Source organism: Tachypleus tridentatus, chromosome 6 (genome assembly GCF_004210375.1).
Source record: "Tachypleus tridentatus isolate NWPU-2018 chromosome 6, ASM421037v1, whole genome shotgun sequence".
In the NCBI taxonomy this organism is placed as follows: domain Eukaryota; kingdom Metazoa; phylum Arthropoda; class Merostomata; order Xiphosura; family Limulidae; genus Tachypleus; species Tachypleus tridentatus.
The window spans coordinates 160,743,805-160,760,573 of record NC_134830.1 but is presented as its reverse complement, the minus strand read 5'-3'; the positions used below and the strand labels follow the sequence as shown (position 1 = coordinate 160,760,573).

Sequence of the window (16,769 nt, the reverse complement as noted above, 5' to 3'; positions counted from 1 at the left end):
ACTAAGCTTATGATTCAGCTTTAGCAGCTCAATGATTGTCTTTGGAAGTTTAGAGCAAATTCAGACACATTTTGTTTTGTTTTTTTATTCTTACATGAAACCCGTAGTTAATTAAACAAACAGAAGTTAACTTGACATGATTTTTTTGTCGTCACTGAGGAAGTAAAATTTTTAAACCTGAACAGTATATTATGATTCAGCGAACGAGCGTCTTTAGGAGTAATCGTCTCTAATTTGGAGCAACTGACCAGATCAGAACAAAGGAAACCAGCCAGTGGTACCCGCCACCATTCGCAAAGATTTCATCTGGCTCTTTGAATTACGATATTAATAATTATTTTTATAGCGCACCCGCAGGTGAAAGTGAGAATTGTATTTACAGCGCCACTTTTCGAACCCCGAACCCTACGCTATGCAGCCTGACATGCTAACAAATAGGCCACAGATGGCCCTTGACCTTCATAATGTCTATAAGTTGATGCAAAAGTGTTTTTTTCATGGTTATGTATAAAATATTTTTATCGAATATTGTGACATACATTGTCTCCCATTGTGTAGATTTGCGCTTAGCAACAAGCAGACAAACTTCTATTGTTGTAAACTAGCTAGAGTAACAATCTCCTGGACGGAAGTTATGTTAATTCATGATTAATGAAAGGCTATCTTATGACATGAAAAGTTGCTTCCTTTATATGTAACTGAAAAAAAAAGGCCCATAAAAAGTTCAAAACACAAAATGTGAAAAAACAAACAAATGTACATGTATCTCTCCATGGCCCCAAAAAACTATCATAGTTAGATTTGGTGAAGATCCATCATTTAGTGGCGAAGTAGTGGTAAGAAACACAAAAGCATCTATTAGAAAAACACAAAACTAAAAATTTGTGTGTAGCCTCCTATGAACCTACATACAAATTTTGGTAAAAATCCTCCCAGATCCTGCGAAGTAGCTTTACGGATAGACAATTGACAGTAATATTATATTTATATAGATACCAGTTCTTAAACGTGGCATTTTTGTGTGATATCCACTAAACTATTTATAATAAATATTTATATTAGAATTACTTTTATGTGTTTGCCCCCCAGCGGTACAGCGAAATGTCTGCAGACTCACATCGTTAAAACCGGATTTCGATACCCGTGGTGGGCAGAGCACAAATAGCCATTGATGTAGCTTTGTGTTTAATTCTAAACAAACAAACAATTTTGTGTTTTCAATAAAATATCTTTAATATGATATCATTTCACTACATATAAGACCGAAATATTAGTTAATAAAATATCACCAGACTGAATTTTCAACGCGTTTCTGATAGAGCGCTTCAGTAGGAATAAGTAAGATGAGATGTAACGCTTCTTGATCGATTTGCTTCTTTAGCGAAACGTCTTACTTAGAAGTTGTATTCATCTCCTTGCGTAAATACGCCCATATTAAACGCATTTGATAAAAAGAAAAATATATACAAACACACACTTAAGGTAACACTTACTCACTTGTAGGAATATAATTTTGTCAAAAGTTCATGACCTATTTATTCTCTTTCTTTCGCCCCCCGCTAGTACAGCGGTATGTCTCCGGATTTACAACGCTAAAAGTAGGGGTTCGATTCCCCTCGGTGGGCTTAGTAGATAACCCTATGTGGCTTTGTTATAAGCAAACACACACTCATTATAATTCGTGGCCCGGCATGCCCAAGCGCGTTAAGTCGTGCGACTCGTAATCTGAGGGTCGCGGGTTCGCATCCACGTCGCGCCAAACATGCTCGCCCTCCCAGCCGTGGGGACGTTATAATGTTTCGGTCAATCCCACTATCCGTTGATAAAAGAGTAGCCCAAGAGTTGGTGGTAGGTGGTGATGACTAGCTGCCTTCCCTCTAGTCTTACACTGCTAAATTAGTCCTCGGGTAGCTTTGTGCGAAATTCCAAAACCAAACAAACACTTTGCAACCCAGTATATTAATGTTTTATGGCGCCATCTGTTGTTTTAAGTGTCAACTATTTCATACAGCTCACAATTACGTTTCATTTTTTGAAATGTATTATTCAACTTGTTTCTTATCTTCTTTTTTTTTATAAAATGTATAAAATTATAAATCGTCCATTCTCAATAAAATTAGTCTAACAGTTAATCACTTCAAGAATATCATTTGAAGAAACAAAATGACCACACCAGAAATATTTTAACATAATTTAACACGTGCAAGAGTTTAGCTTCTTACTTCGTTAAATATATAACCAAATGTTTATGTCAATACCTTTTATTGTATGTTCAGTCCTATAAACTAATTCCCTCTAGTAATTTTTTATCGAGATGAATATCTTTAATATTTATTTGTCTAGCTATTTTATTTAACTCTGAACTTCAACACTATCTAAATAAAATAATCTAAGCGACCTAGTTAACTTAATATAACAACAGAATAACTACTCAAAGATTGCGTCAGTTATTTACCGTCTTTTTAATGAGACATCTATTGGTTGAAAACTTCGTTTGAATTAATTAAAACCTGCCGAAAGTGTTATTAAAATTTTCATTCTGTTTTAAAAGTAACTGCTCAACTTCTCAACTTATATTTTACAAAATTCTTATAAAGGACATTAATCCTATAACAAGTTCTCTTTAATGTGTTTGCAAATTTGTATGTGTTATAGTTCTAGAAAATGTGTCCATTCTATGGTGAAAGATATATCAACTTTATTTTTTCGCAATGGACACATATGTGTTCGCATACACGTGTGTCCTCCGCTGGTACAGCGATAAGTCTACGGATTTACAATGCTAAAAACTGGAGTTTGATTCCCCTCGGTGGGCGTAGGAGATAGCCTGATGTGGTTTTGCTATAAGAAAAACACACACGTGTACTCACCTTGACTTCTTAATAAAACTTATTTTTAAAACCTCTTGTATTGATTGATTCGGTTAAACAGAGATCTTATTATTGGCATTAAGATTACTTTAGTACATTAAGTATGACTGATTGTTTGGAATTAAGCACAAAACTACACAATACACACATACACTACATGGCCAAAAGTATGTGGACACCCGACCATCACACCCATATGTGCTTGTTGAACATCTCATTCCAAAACCATGGGTATTAATACAGAGTTGGTCCCCTCCCCTTTGCTGCTACAACAAGCTTCACTCTTCTGGGAAGGCATTTTACTAGATTGCGGAACACGGTTGTGGGGATTCGCTTCTATTCAGTCACAAGAGCATTAGTGAGGTTGGGCGAGGAGGCGTGGCTCGCACTCAGCGTTCCAATTCATCCCAAAGGTGTTCGATGGGGTTGGGGTCAGGGCTCTGTGCAGGCCAGTCAAGTTCTTCCACTCCAACCTCGGCAAACTATGTATTTTATGGACCTTGCTTTGTGCACGGAGGCATTGTCATGCTGAAGCAAAAATGGGCCTTCCTCAAACTGTTGCCACAAAGTTGGAAGCACACAATTCTCTAGAATCTCATTGTATGCTATAGCATTAAGACTTTCATTCACTGGAACTAAAGATCCTAGCCTAAACCATGAAAAACAGCCCCAGCCCATTATTCCTTCTCCACAAAACATTACAGTTGGCATTATACATTCAGGCAGGTAGCGTTCTCCTGGCATCCGCCAAACCCAGATAGTGAAGCGTGATTCATCACTCCAGATAACGTGTTTCCACTGCTCTAGACTGCTTTACACTCTTCCAGCCGACGCTTGGTGATCTTACGCTTGTAGGCAGCTACTTGGCCAAGAAAACCCATTTCATGAAGCTCCCAACAAACAGTTCTTGTGCTGATTGCTTCCAGAGGCAGTTTGAAACTCGGTAGTGAGTGTTGCAACTCTGCACAGACGATTTTTACGCGATTCAACACTCGGCAGTCCCATTCTGTGAGCGTGTGTGGCCTACCGCTCCGTGGCTGAACTGTTGTTGCTCCTAGACGTTTCCACTTCACAATAACAGCACTTACAGTTGATCGAGGCAGCTCTACCAGGGCATAAATTTGACGAACTGACTTGTTGGAAAGGTGGCATCCTATGACAGTGCCATATTGAATATTACTGAGCTCTTCAGCACGATCCATTCTCCTGCCAGTGTTTGTCTTTAAAGATTTCATGGCTGTATGCTTGACTTGATGCACCTGTTAGCACTATATATTATAAGAGTGATGGTCAACTTTCATAATTAGATTAGGGTAGTCCAAGAATTGACCATAAATTAAGAATTGCTAGCTCAAGCCGCCATTACGTAAATAACAGAAATAAACAAATTTTAGTAATACTTCTTTCTGTACCTTAATGACATCAATATTATTGAAATTTGTTGTTTCTGTTGCTTTAAATGTACGATTTTTTACAGCAATAGCTGCACCAATGTTTAACCAAAAAGGTCCTTCACCAAGTGTGCTTATTTATTTCTGCATTATGTTTTCAACTTCCTTGTGATTATTGTTGTTTTAGTGTAAAACTACACAATGATATTGTATATCTGTAAATTTACCTCTGACAGCAAGGGACTTTTTTTCCTATGAATGGTCATCTAGAAGTTTCAACGAATACATTTTAGAATAATGTTGCGAGTGACAATAAGTTATTCATAGCTTTATGATCCTTGTTCTTAAAACTAAAAGGGAATAGTTCATTCATGGACAAAAATAGTTTGATTTTTTATTAATTTCAGGAAACTGGCTTGTGAAATTGACATTTTAAAATAAGTATGAAAATACAAACACAGTCACTGAGGTTTCGTATTGAAAACTTTTGATAAAACGAGCAATTATATTTGGAACTTTACTGATAAAACAAAGTTCTAAAAGTAGGGGGAGCTTTAATCGTCGTTCAAACCATGAGATATCTATGATTCAGACGGTGATACAAACTGAAAACCAAAACCGAGACATAATTAGCAAGTTACGGTTATGATAATTAAAGTATTTGAACTTTTATAGTTTCAGTTCTTGGAATATGTTCTGAAATTTGTATAAATCAACGTTATTCCTCAATGTAATATTGTGTAATTGGAACATATTTCAAAATTATTAATAATATTAAGTTGATTTGTTTTGCACTGTTGCAGTAAATACTTGAGAAGTTAAATACTACTTGCTAGTGATACTGATAGTGTTATTTATGTCAGTGATAAGATTAGGGGTAGCAGTTTACCGATACTGGCGGTACTTGTTTAATCTCGAAATCGTCAGAATGCAACAAATGACATATACGACTGTTAGCCTGCCGATTGATTTATTGTACACAGGCATAAATGTTCAGGCAGCAGCGATCGCAAATTTTCGAAAGCTGATTCTGTATTTATGTTTAAGCCTAATGATATCAAATACAGTGACTGTGACAACTGCTGTTCAGTCATTGCAAAATGACTGTCAGATTATTGAAGAAAAAGATCCAGTGATGAATAAAAGAGAGAAAGAACTTTTGAGTCGTCTTGATCCACTGAAAGGAAGCATGTATGTTAACAAGTTATATGGCATTGAATTAAAATATTTTTAAAGTATAAAATTTAATAGATTCAGTTTAGTGTAATAAATTAAATACTTTGTATCATATCTGGTAATAAGTAAAACAATAACATTTTCATTAAGTACTTGGGAAAAGTTGTTGTTATTGGATATTAACCGTTGTCATGTTTAGTAACATAAGAATAACAAACTTACAAAAGGAGGTTAGGGTGCTTGACTCCTTATTTGGAGAATCATGGATACAAATCTTTGTCACACCAAACATTGTTGACTTTTTAGTTGTAGGGTCATTATAATGTTACTGTCATTCCCACTATTTGTTGGTAAAGTAGTAGCCCAAGAGCTGGTGGTGGGTTGCAATGACTAGCTACCTTTTCTCTAGTCTCACGCTGCTAAATTAAGGATGGTTAGTGCAGATAGCCCTCATGTAGCTTTGCTCAAAATTCTAGAACAAACAAAGGTCCATTTGGTATTTCAAGGCTGGCTTTTGAAGGCCTTTGAGAACAATAAAAATGTAACCCCACCTTTTATTGTTAATGAAAACATTAATTTTCATCCTTAACTTGAGTCGTGTACTAGCCATCACTACTGCTGATGGAAATTCATTCCATCAACATATCACCTCGTTACAAAAATAAAACTGTTTGAATATGAGGTTAGCCATCATTTCATGATTATAGTTTGTGGTACATCATCCTTTTGTCTTCAGAATACAATATGAAGTCAGAAATGTTAATCATGAATAATGTTGTAAATTTTGATAAGATCACCTCTTACCATTATTTTCTAAAAAGAAAATTAATTAAGAGATTCTTGTCTATTCCTGTAAAATAATCATTCCAGCTTCATAATTGCCCTGGTGCTCCTGCTTTGAGCTATTTCCAATATATCAGTATCTTTCTAGGTAAGGTAACTAAACCTGTATGCAATATTTAAGTGATTCTTAATTTGTGATTTGCACAGAAAAATAATTTTCTCATTTGACTTATAATCAGTATGTCTACAAATAAACCCTAACATTTTGTTAACTTTACCAGTGGATACAGCTGACTGGTTTGAATTTGATTGGTTGAGTGACTTGTTCACCACTACTACAAAATTTGCTTTGTAGAATTAAAGGTCAGTTGCCCAACATTTGTTCAGTTTACCAGTTGGTCTAAATAATTCCTTAGTACTTCAGTGTAGCCAGAAATACCCAAGGGTTTTAGTGTCATAAATATAATATTAATCCCAACTGGCCTGTTTATCTGTGTGAGGTATTGGATGAAAGGCTTTATCATTACTGGATATGGCAGATAGTGTAGTTATGTTATCACACTTTTTTACTTTCTCTCACTCTGTTTTTAAAATATCATTAAAGTAATTAAAAACAACAACAACATAGGCCCACACACACATTTGAGGCACTCCACAACAAGGTTTCACTTTTACTGAAATCCTTTAATAATAAACATCTATCTCTACTTGTCTAACTACTATACAGTCCAATAAATTTTTTCCAAACTCGTATTGATATGATTTTCTCATCTGATCATGTGTGTGGCATCTTAGATATTTTTAATATACCATATTTTTTCAATAATCTACATAACAAGTCACTTCCCCTCAAAACAAAACCTATTAAAGCAAGAGTTTCTTGTAGTGAATCTATGTTGACCTTCTTTTAATATATCATATTTTACTAAATAATTTTGTAAAGTTTCCTTATTTCAGTCTCTACAGAATATTTTGATACTCTGGAAGTAAGGCTAACTGACCTATTGCTTCAAAAGCAACTTTTATTAACGTTTTAAAAATAGTGTTAGCAACTCTTCAGTTCTCAGGCATCTTCTCATTATCTGTTGACCTACAAAAAAATGGAAGAGAAAGAGGCTTTTAAATCAGTCCTCTAATCTCCTTTAAAACCCTGGAGTAAATCTTGTCTGGTGTTTTATGTTTGTACTTTCCACCAAGGGTCCAATACTACAAGATCCAGTAGTTCCAATGGATTCTCGGGGTCATGAACCTGCTACAACCTTTTCTTGTAAAGAAAAAAAGAGATTTTGAGAAAACAGTTGAATTCTCAAATATGCTTGCAATTATTACACTTATGAGTCCAATCCACATTTTAACATTTTGTTTACCTTTAACAGTCTCAAAAAAAAAGACTTTGCTGTTAATTTTAACAATGTTGGCAAGTCGTTTCTCATAAGCTCTTTGACTTCTCAATTTCTATTGTACCCAAGCACCTAACTTTCCTACAATTAATTATTAGACTGTTTAGGCTACTTGTAATCAATATGAAATAATAAGTTGAACAAAGCTGTTAATCTGTATGATCTGGTAAGTGCTAGCTGTAAACATCATCCTTCTGTATATAAAAATATTAAAGAACTTGGTGACAGTTAATCTGTTATTTAATTTTAATATTTTTGTCACGTATGTAGTTCTAACTTGTGTTTCTTTTAAGGCTGCTGAAAATGTTTGTTTTTGTAACATAGTTTTTATTTCCTTACAGATTCAGTACTTTAGATGATACAGAAAGTAAAAAAAGTGGATACTTCTACAAACTGGGAATTTGTAGCAACGTTAGTGATGTACCTTTTTCAGGAATGATGCAGTTCAATGAAACCTTCCCGAATCAGAAATGGTTAATTGGAAGGTATGATGCTACGAAGATCATGGGTGGAAGTGAGTAGTGTTGTTATATTCCAGAGATTGTCTAGATTGGTACCTTAACTCCCTCATTGATTTATGAAATTCGGCACTGTTCTGTAAATTATTTTGCACATATTACAGAAATTAATCATAGAAACGCTTATGACAGTGCATCAGTTTATTTGATGAATAAGCTTGCACTATTCTCTTTACATTCACTGTAAACACATGAGAACTGTAGAAGTTATAAGTTTTATATTTCTTGTTTTAAATTGTAGATTTGTATGCATTGTTTGATATAATAATTAACTATATTATAAATATGAACCTTTACTTTATTATTTCTGGCAAAGCATAGGAAGTAACCTTTTTATATTCATAACAGGACCTTAATTTGGACGTAGTATTACAAATCATTCATATTATTTGTGCAAAACTACAAGTTCCTGAAACAGACTACTTATAAGGTGTTTAATATAGATTTTTCAAAAAGCAACAATGTGTGCTTAATGGGATATTTTGAATATTAACAAATGGACTATGCTTTAGAATTAGTGAAACATTAATGTACTCTCAACCATAATTTCAGAATAGTTAAAACAAAAAGAAAAACTCGTCACATCATAGTTAAACTGTCAAGTTGTGGTTAATTTCATTAATAAAACCTGTATCACATCTCTCTCCAGTAGCTCAGCAGTAAGTCTGAAGGCTTGTAATGCCATTGAGCAGGGCAGAGCACAGATATAAACTGTACATCAGTAGAATAAGAAATCTTAAAACTTAATTCCTAATTCAATTGAAATAACAGTTTTCTCCTTCTAGCTGATTGGATGTTTCTTGCATATGGTAATGGTGAAGAGTACACGTCGAACTGCAACAAATCTAAACGCACAGCCAACATTATGATAGTTTGTGATCCTATTAACTTGAAGGTATGTCAGTACATTAATATCATAACTGTCTCTGTGGTCTTTCTAACCTGAAGGTATGTCAACATACCAACATCATAACTATCCATAGTCTTTCTAACCTGAAGGTATGTCAATATATCAATATCATAACTATCCATGGTCTTTCTAACCTGAATGTATGTCAATATACCAATGTCATAACTGTCCATGGTCTTTCTAACCTGAATGTATGTCAATATACCAATGTCATAACTGTCCATGGTCTTTCTAACCTGAATGTATGTCAATATACCAATGTTATAACTATCTATGGTTTTTTTAACCTGAAGGTATGTCAATATACCAATATCATAAGTATCCATGGTTGGTCTTTCTAACCTGAATGTATGTCAATATACCAATATCATAACTATCCATGGTCTTTCTGACCTGAATGTATATGTCTGTGATAACCGTATCCTGAAAATATTTCAATATATTAATATGACTAATGTACTTTTGTTGGGTTCCTGAAATTTTACTCTTTCAAGAGAAAATTAAGAGTTACAAATAATTTTATTTCTTCCTTTACAAGTTCATGTGTCATGCTTTGTTGTAGCCTGCAGAGTGCATAATTCATACATAATTCATAGCATTATGTATGTTTCATTGATGTCACGGCAGTTCAAATTGCAACGTTTAGCATCCATTATGTAGCATCATTTTATTGTCTGCTGACTAACTGACAGACATCACAATATTGTATACTGGATCAAGTGGTTAAAACAGGTGGTTTCTCTGAGTGGCCTTTGGTCCACTTTTGGGGAAATAACTGCCAATGATTTTTCAGTATACCAATATTATAACTGTGTGATTTTTGTTAAATTTGAATGTCAGTATTATAACTACCTGTGGTCTTTTTGATATAAATTTAACTCATCAGCAACTAAAACTGTCCTCTTTATGGTTTATTTTGAAAGTATGCATTTTCATTGTATTATGTTGTCTTACTGAAAGTTAATTGTTTTTTTATATTTCTATTTAAAGATTATGGCTTGAAAGAATGTCAGTAACATTGTTCTGAAGCTTAACAAGACCTCTAATCAATGTTGTCTTTTATCTGTGTTAGGCACTGCCATGTTCTATTTCATATTATCAATGTAAGACTGTTCAGTTCCACTATCCCTGTATGTAAAACTGTGTGTTTGGAAAATGTTCTATGAATTTTTATCAATTTTGAATCAAACACAGAAATCATAAGTCAGGTGGTAAAACATTTATTTGTTAACAGAAAAGTAATGTGCCAGTAAGTTAACAGAATGCTCATTATGTAAACATAACAATGATTCACATACACTATTATGTTATTGAAAGAAAAGATGATGGTTCTCTTTCCAATACTGAGGCCATCTTCACATAAAATACATTTTTCTAGTTTATTATTTGTGTGTAAGCCAGTGATAGTCATATTTATCCATATTAAAATAAAACATTTTATTGCAAAAACATTTCTGGTTATAACTTAAATTTTAATAATTTAAATATAAAGATATATTTCCTGAAAAATGTTTTGGTATGGAAGCCTTTTTCTTTCAACAGGCAGTTTCAGCCCATTAAAGTTCTCCAACATGTTATGTCTACTCTGTGTAAAATTTTAATGAAACAAATTAAAAACTTCTGTAAACAAATATCACTGTAAATGGTGTCACTATCAAATTCTTTCTTCACATAGGGTACATTTAAGATGCTCGAAGAACGGAGAAAAGACAAAACTGATTACTGCTACTATCTGTTTGAACTAGGCAGCAGTGTTGCCTGCACTGTATCACCAGTGAACAAACAACTAAGTAGTGGTTCTGTGTTTTGTATCATGTAAGTATTTGCCAGTTATGTCCTGTCTTCGTGAGACATGGGTAGATACCCTTCTTAATTACAGGTTTATTGTCGAAACACAAGCGTGAAAGTATTTCCGGTTCACTTAATGTGCGTGTGATTGATCTAATATGTTAATCCTATATTGGAAGAGAAATTTTCACTGTTATTCCAAATTTACTGAGTTTATCCACTCAAAATGTAGCAAATGTTTGGTAAATTTTACAGGTCTGTTGTACCCAAAAGGTCAGATGTGTCATAAAAACTGTCTTTAAACATGTCAATCAGTCAACGACATTAACTCGGACCGACTGAAAAACTGAAGGTAAAGTTAAGGTAAAGAAATGGAAATGTACTTTCACAAATTCTAGTGCTTCTGAAATGCATATTTACAGCTTTTTCAGTATCCCGTTAATTATATGTGGCACTTAGAACAAACTGTCACTAACTCAGCAATGTGTGGTAAAACAAATAGTGGTGACATATCCCATGTTTTGGGAGAAAATAAAATACAGCAGTTATATAGAGGAAAAAACCTGTGATGGAAATCCACTTGTAACATAACTAACTGACTTCAACATTAAGGTGGAGTGGCATAAGATAGACTCTAGCTGTTTTTCTTTGCTTTACAATGTTGTTCTAACTTTTAACTGGTCACTGAAGATGAGATAGCCATTTGAAACTAATGAATATAAGGCAGCACTTTTGTTAAGAAAGTTCTTATACTGTTATAACGTGAACAGTGTGGAATGTCTCCTTATTTGATGTAATTATTTTCATAACAACTTAACACATGTTACATATTGTAATGAACAGTAATAGATAAAATAATGCATATAATACCAAATTGAGTTATTTAAGTACACCTAATAAGTCGAGGATACTTTTACACCTTTAACATCACTTTTCATACGTAACAGAATGAAACACTGTATTGTTCTGAAATAATGTGCTCAAATGAATCACATATTTAAAACTTATTGAAATGTAATTCTTGATGACAAGAAATCCAACTTGAAATGTATCTCAGAATGACTGGTATGGGTATTAAACACTTCAGGTCAACCTGAAGATGACCTAGGAAGGTTGAAACATCGTTCTATCCTTAAGAATAAAAATGTTGTACCCATACCAGCTGTTCTGAGATAAGAATAAAAATGTTATACCCATACCAGCTGTTCTGAGATACATTTTTATTCAAATTTAACTTTGGTTTAGTGTATTAATTCACAAATATATTTAATTTTATAAACTTTATATATAATATATACACCGATGCTTCTTACATACAACTTTTATATAAGTGATAATGTATGTTAATTTTCATACAGCTAAAATTTAATGCTAAAGACAAAAAACAAAAGACAACTATTAAATGAAAGAAAACGTTTGAATTTCAAACAGTGGTGAAAAACTTATTTTATATTTATGGTTTGCTTACACACACAGTGGTGATTTGAGCAGAGAATAGCAAAAACACTTATTTACACTCACATTCCTTGTGTACCAGCTTGTTTCAAACAGTTAAACGTGTTTCCTCTGTTGGCTTCTACACATACTCCTGTGTCAGCAAGTATGAGTCCAAAGTAATGTGTCGGGAAGAGATACACATGAATTCATGTTTCCTGTAGACTAAATTGGCTTGCACATGTTGACACACACACACACACACACACAATATTTTGTTTCACTCACTTTTTTGAGAACAATGAGGATTTATTGTAAGAGAAAAAATTTCTGAATAATTTTGAAATAATGTCTTCCTATTTCCATACAAAACTTATTGCAAGGTTTTCAGCCTTTTCTGCACACACACACACACACACACACACACACACACTGAGTGTATCCTTGCTTTGTAAGGTTGTTGATTCCTGTTTACCATTCGTGTTATTGGTTTACTTAAGTATTATAAATGTTTTGCTGAAGTTAAAGACATGAATAAGTTGAAGTTACAAATGCCAATTTATGTTTAATTATTATTGTAATAAAACTTGTTTACCTTATTTGTAGCTTCTTCACTGTTACTGGAATCTACTTAATTGTTGGATTTTTGTACAAACGACTTTTTGTTGGAGCAAGAGGGTTGGAGCAGATCCCTCACTACTCTTTTTGGAGAGATTTTGGAAATCTACAAGCTGTAAGTTTTTAATAAAATACTTTATACTCAACAAACAAGAATATTCATAAAGTAGATTCCCAGCATATACTACAAGTAGGCCTTCATTCGTTATACCAAATTAATAAACAAGCTAGTAGTTAAGTAGCATAAATAAACAGAGATCATCAGGCTTTTTTTTTACCACTCTAATTTATTCTTAGTTCTGTAACACTTGTATATACGTTTTTTCACAAAATAACTAATATGAATTAAAACAAGTTTTTTCACTTTCATTGTTTATTGCTCTGTTGATGTGTATCAGCACAAGTTTTTTTTTTCATTTTCGTTGTTTCTTTCTTCTTTCATGTGTCTTAAAACAAGTTTTTCACTTTTATCTATATCTCTTTTCATGTGCATTAACCCATTTACACAACAGGCTTGGCATAATATACACTAGTTCATTTATGCATTTGCACATATTAAGTATTTGCACTATAACTTGATACAGCATGTGTATCTTCACAAAATTTGGTAGACTTTTAGTAAAGGTTACAAATTTATGTTTTTTGTAGACTCAAAATCAATTTTTTTAATGAACTATTTATACTAAATATTTGTGTAAATTGTCTGTTTTGTTACTCATCTGAGTGCAGAGTGATTTCATGTTATGATTAAGGAAACTGTCTTTGTTCTCAAATTTCTCAAATATTATTTGCATAGTCTGTAAAACCTCGTAAATATGTTTTGAATGTTTGTTTTCAGTAAGGCTATATTTTATTTTCTATACTCCAACTATATGGGGTGTAATATGACCAACCTTGTAACCATCACAAAAAATTAGAAAATATGTTTATGCTTTTTTCATGCTAGAATGAGCATATATTATGACATGCAAATACAAATGTTCAATTTAAGTAGCTTAAGTCTTGTAATGATATTTATATATATATTTATTATTTTGTATTATATGGACCTTCCAGACATGCCTAGTTAACATTACATAACTTGCATTGACATGGTGAATGTGCACTGTTCTCATTGTACACATCCAGTGATATAAAACTGATCTTTAGTCTTCCCTGTCTTGGCTGTGTTTTGGTGAACTAGTATTTTGTAACATACAATCACATTTCAATTATTATATATGTATATAGATTATTACTGGTTAAAAATACATTATTATACTTATTTTCCTTAAAATATATAATAATAAATCTAGAAGTAAAGTAAACATTTATTTCTTCTTGCTATGACCTTTGAACTCGGTTGCTGCTGGACATAGGTTGCTAATCCTTTTAAACATTCACACATGGAAGATATAGTACAATTTTCTTTTTTAAGTTTATATATACAATTGAATAAAAAACAACTCATAACTATACTGATACCACAGAATTCCACTATAATTTAAGCTTGTTAACTAAAATGTATTTTGATTTAAAACAATACGAAACTTTGAGCAGACTAAAAGACAAAACCTACCTCCATAAAATCTTGGTTCGGAAGAAATGTGGTAGCCTTTTCACAGATTAAAATGGTTGAGAAAACCACTAAGGGGACATTCTAATCTGTTGATTGGTTATTCACAAAATGAAAAGAGTTCAATGGGGCCACTGTGTTTGATTCAGTACATAAGCCATATTTCAGCAAACTAAAAAGATGTGTTTCTTAATTTATATTCTAACTTGTCAATATTAGTAATTTGAGTTTATAATTTGTAACAAAAACTTATAGTTAGCATTTTGACATCACAGACGTCTCATTTTAAATAGTGCTGCATTCAACATACAGCATGACTCACTAAAATCTGTATTTGAGTGTGTTCTTTTAATATTTACTTTTAAGTTAAGAAATGAACTTGTATATAACATTAAAGTTTGAATTGTAATCTACAATTTGATTCCAAACCTATTGACATAAATTAATAAAATATCAGTTCAATAAAGTTTGAGTGCAAGTCAGTGAATGTGATGACATGGTCTTTGACCCTTCGTGAAAGGGTTAAAGTGAGTTTATCAACTCTGTTGTATTGGGTACTTTTTTCTTATTATTAAACCTGATTTTTATGGGTAAAAAATGAGCGACCTTTTCAAAAATATCAAGTAATTTACTGAAGATTTTAGTGCATTTATAAAAACGTAAGCATTGCCTCTTTTGAACTTCTAAAAGGTTTTAAGCCCACATTTGTGTTTTATTATCCAAACCACTTCCTGGATCTACAGAGCTGTGGAAAACTAGTTCTTTCCCTTAAGGATCACAACTGTCATTAATTTTAGATTTATTATTGTTGTTCTTGTCATCAGGAAATTATTGGAGTCAAGTTTATAGTTACTAGAGTTCTCTTAACAAATATAATGAACTCGTAATACCAGAAATAAATGACCTTATAACACCAAAACATTGATTTTATTTAATTAAGACACTTGATATTTCACTCTACAGGTTATTGAGGAACATTCACTAAATCCCAAACCCAAACTGACAGTATAAAGCTTAATTTTCTGAGGCTTCATACCATCAGTTTGAGTGTAGTGAACACTACTGAATAACCTGTACAGTGAAATGTTGAGTGTCTTTATTAAATAAAACCAAAATGTTGGTGTTATAAGGTCGTTTATTTTTGGTATCAATGTCCTATATACACCAACCTGCACCATAGAGATTACCTAATTATGAATTCTTGTTAATTGTTTTTAGGATGGATGTGACTTAATTTGTCGTTGTGAGCCAGAACATGCTTATCGAGGCATTGATAATCACAGACCAACATATGAGGAGGGACCAGATGATCAGCTACTAAACATGTGAATGTTAAGAATACCGACACATGTGAGTCTGTTGTTTTCGGTTTCTTCTGTTTAAGCAGTGAACTTAACACTAGTTTATTAGTTACCCAGTCACTGAAGTTTCACGAGCATCTATACTTGAAGATTCAAGACATTTCAATAAATGAATGACACAATGAATTTGATTCTTTCTCATTTTTAAGAGTTAATGACCATCCATGTTTTTCACTTAAGGTGATGTTTCCCAACCTTTTTGGCCACAATGACCTCTTCTAATACATTTATAGACCATTTTATTACAATAATTTGTAAGGCAGTTATGGTCAATTCTTAATGTTTCAATTTAACAAATACAAATTTGAACTCTCAACACAACTTCTGTCTGTTAGAATCATTGACCTATGTCCTTAAAAGATTCAAACCAGTGCATGTTGAGCCTGGACTTTTTCACATTAGTTGTTTAGTTTAACTAAATAACAAGAATCCTATTTTGCTGACCCATGGTAGCCAGTATGTTTTATTTTTTTCCTACTTCTCCTTAAGATGAGAGTGGAAGAAACTTATATAATTTTAGAAGGGCTGCACAAAAGAATTTTGCCCTTGTTTGAAGTTCATTATGAAAAATAATCTTAAGTTTAGTGAGTAAAGAATAATTATGGAAAACCATTGTGTTTAAGTGTCAGTCAATCCACCTTTATTCTGTAAATATGTTTTAATGAGGCCAAGTTGTAGTACAGTATATATAATCTAGTCTCTTCAATATGACAACTCAAGAATTTTTGTAAAAGATGAATGTTTAATGTTTCTATATTTTAGTCAAGAGCGATATGTTTGTTGTTTCACTAGCCTTTACAAGTACTTTGTGTTGACCATAACTGTGTAATAAGTCAGATATATTGTCTATCTTAATGTGTTGGTTTCTCTGCAATACTTCAACTCTTTTAAAACAAGATAAAGTTTTGTTAAATAAACATTTATACAAGTTGAGTTGTTAATGTGAAAATCATGTATGGGAACTG

General features: G+C 32.7%; 1 protein-coding gene across 1 annotated transcript; it reads left to right on the top strand.

Moving 5' to 3' along the window:
* Nucleotides 1-4,826: 4,826 nt before the first annotated feature.
* LOC143254309 (cation-dependent mannose-6-phosphate receptor-like) lies at nt 4,827-16,733 on the top strand. Its single transcript, XM_076509285.1, has 6 exons — nt 4,827-5,452; nt 7,962-8,134; nt 8,924-9,033; nt 10,724-10,863; nt 12,877-13,003; nt 15,662-16,733. Exons 1-6 carry the CDS (start codon nt 5,118-5,120, stop codon nt 15,770-15,772), a joined length of 996 nt encoding a protein of 331 aa, XP_076365400.1. The 5' UTR covers nt 4,827-5,117; the 3' UTR covers nt 15,773-16,733.
* The last annotated feature ends 36 nt before the right edge of the window (nt 16,734-16,769 follow it).

Bases quoted from the DNA above. Each gene is read 5' to 3' on its own strand.
- LOC143254309 (XM_076509285.1), top strand. From the start codon at position 5,118: ATGTCAGTGATAAGATTAGGGGTAGCAGTTTACCGATACTGGCGGTAC. The intron at 5,453-7,961 runs GTATGTTAACAA...ATTTCCTTACAG, and splicing joins GATCCACTGAAAGGAAGCAT to ATTCAGTACTTTAGATGATA. The intron at 13,004-15,661 runs GTAAGTTTTTAA...AATTGTTTTTAG, and splicing joins ATTTTGGAAATCTACAAGCT to GATGGATGTGACTTAATTTG.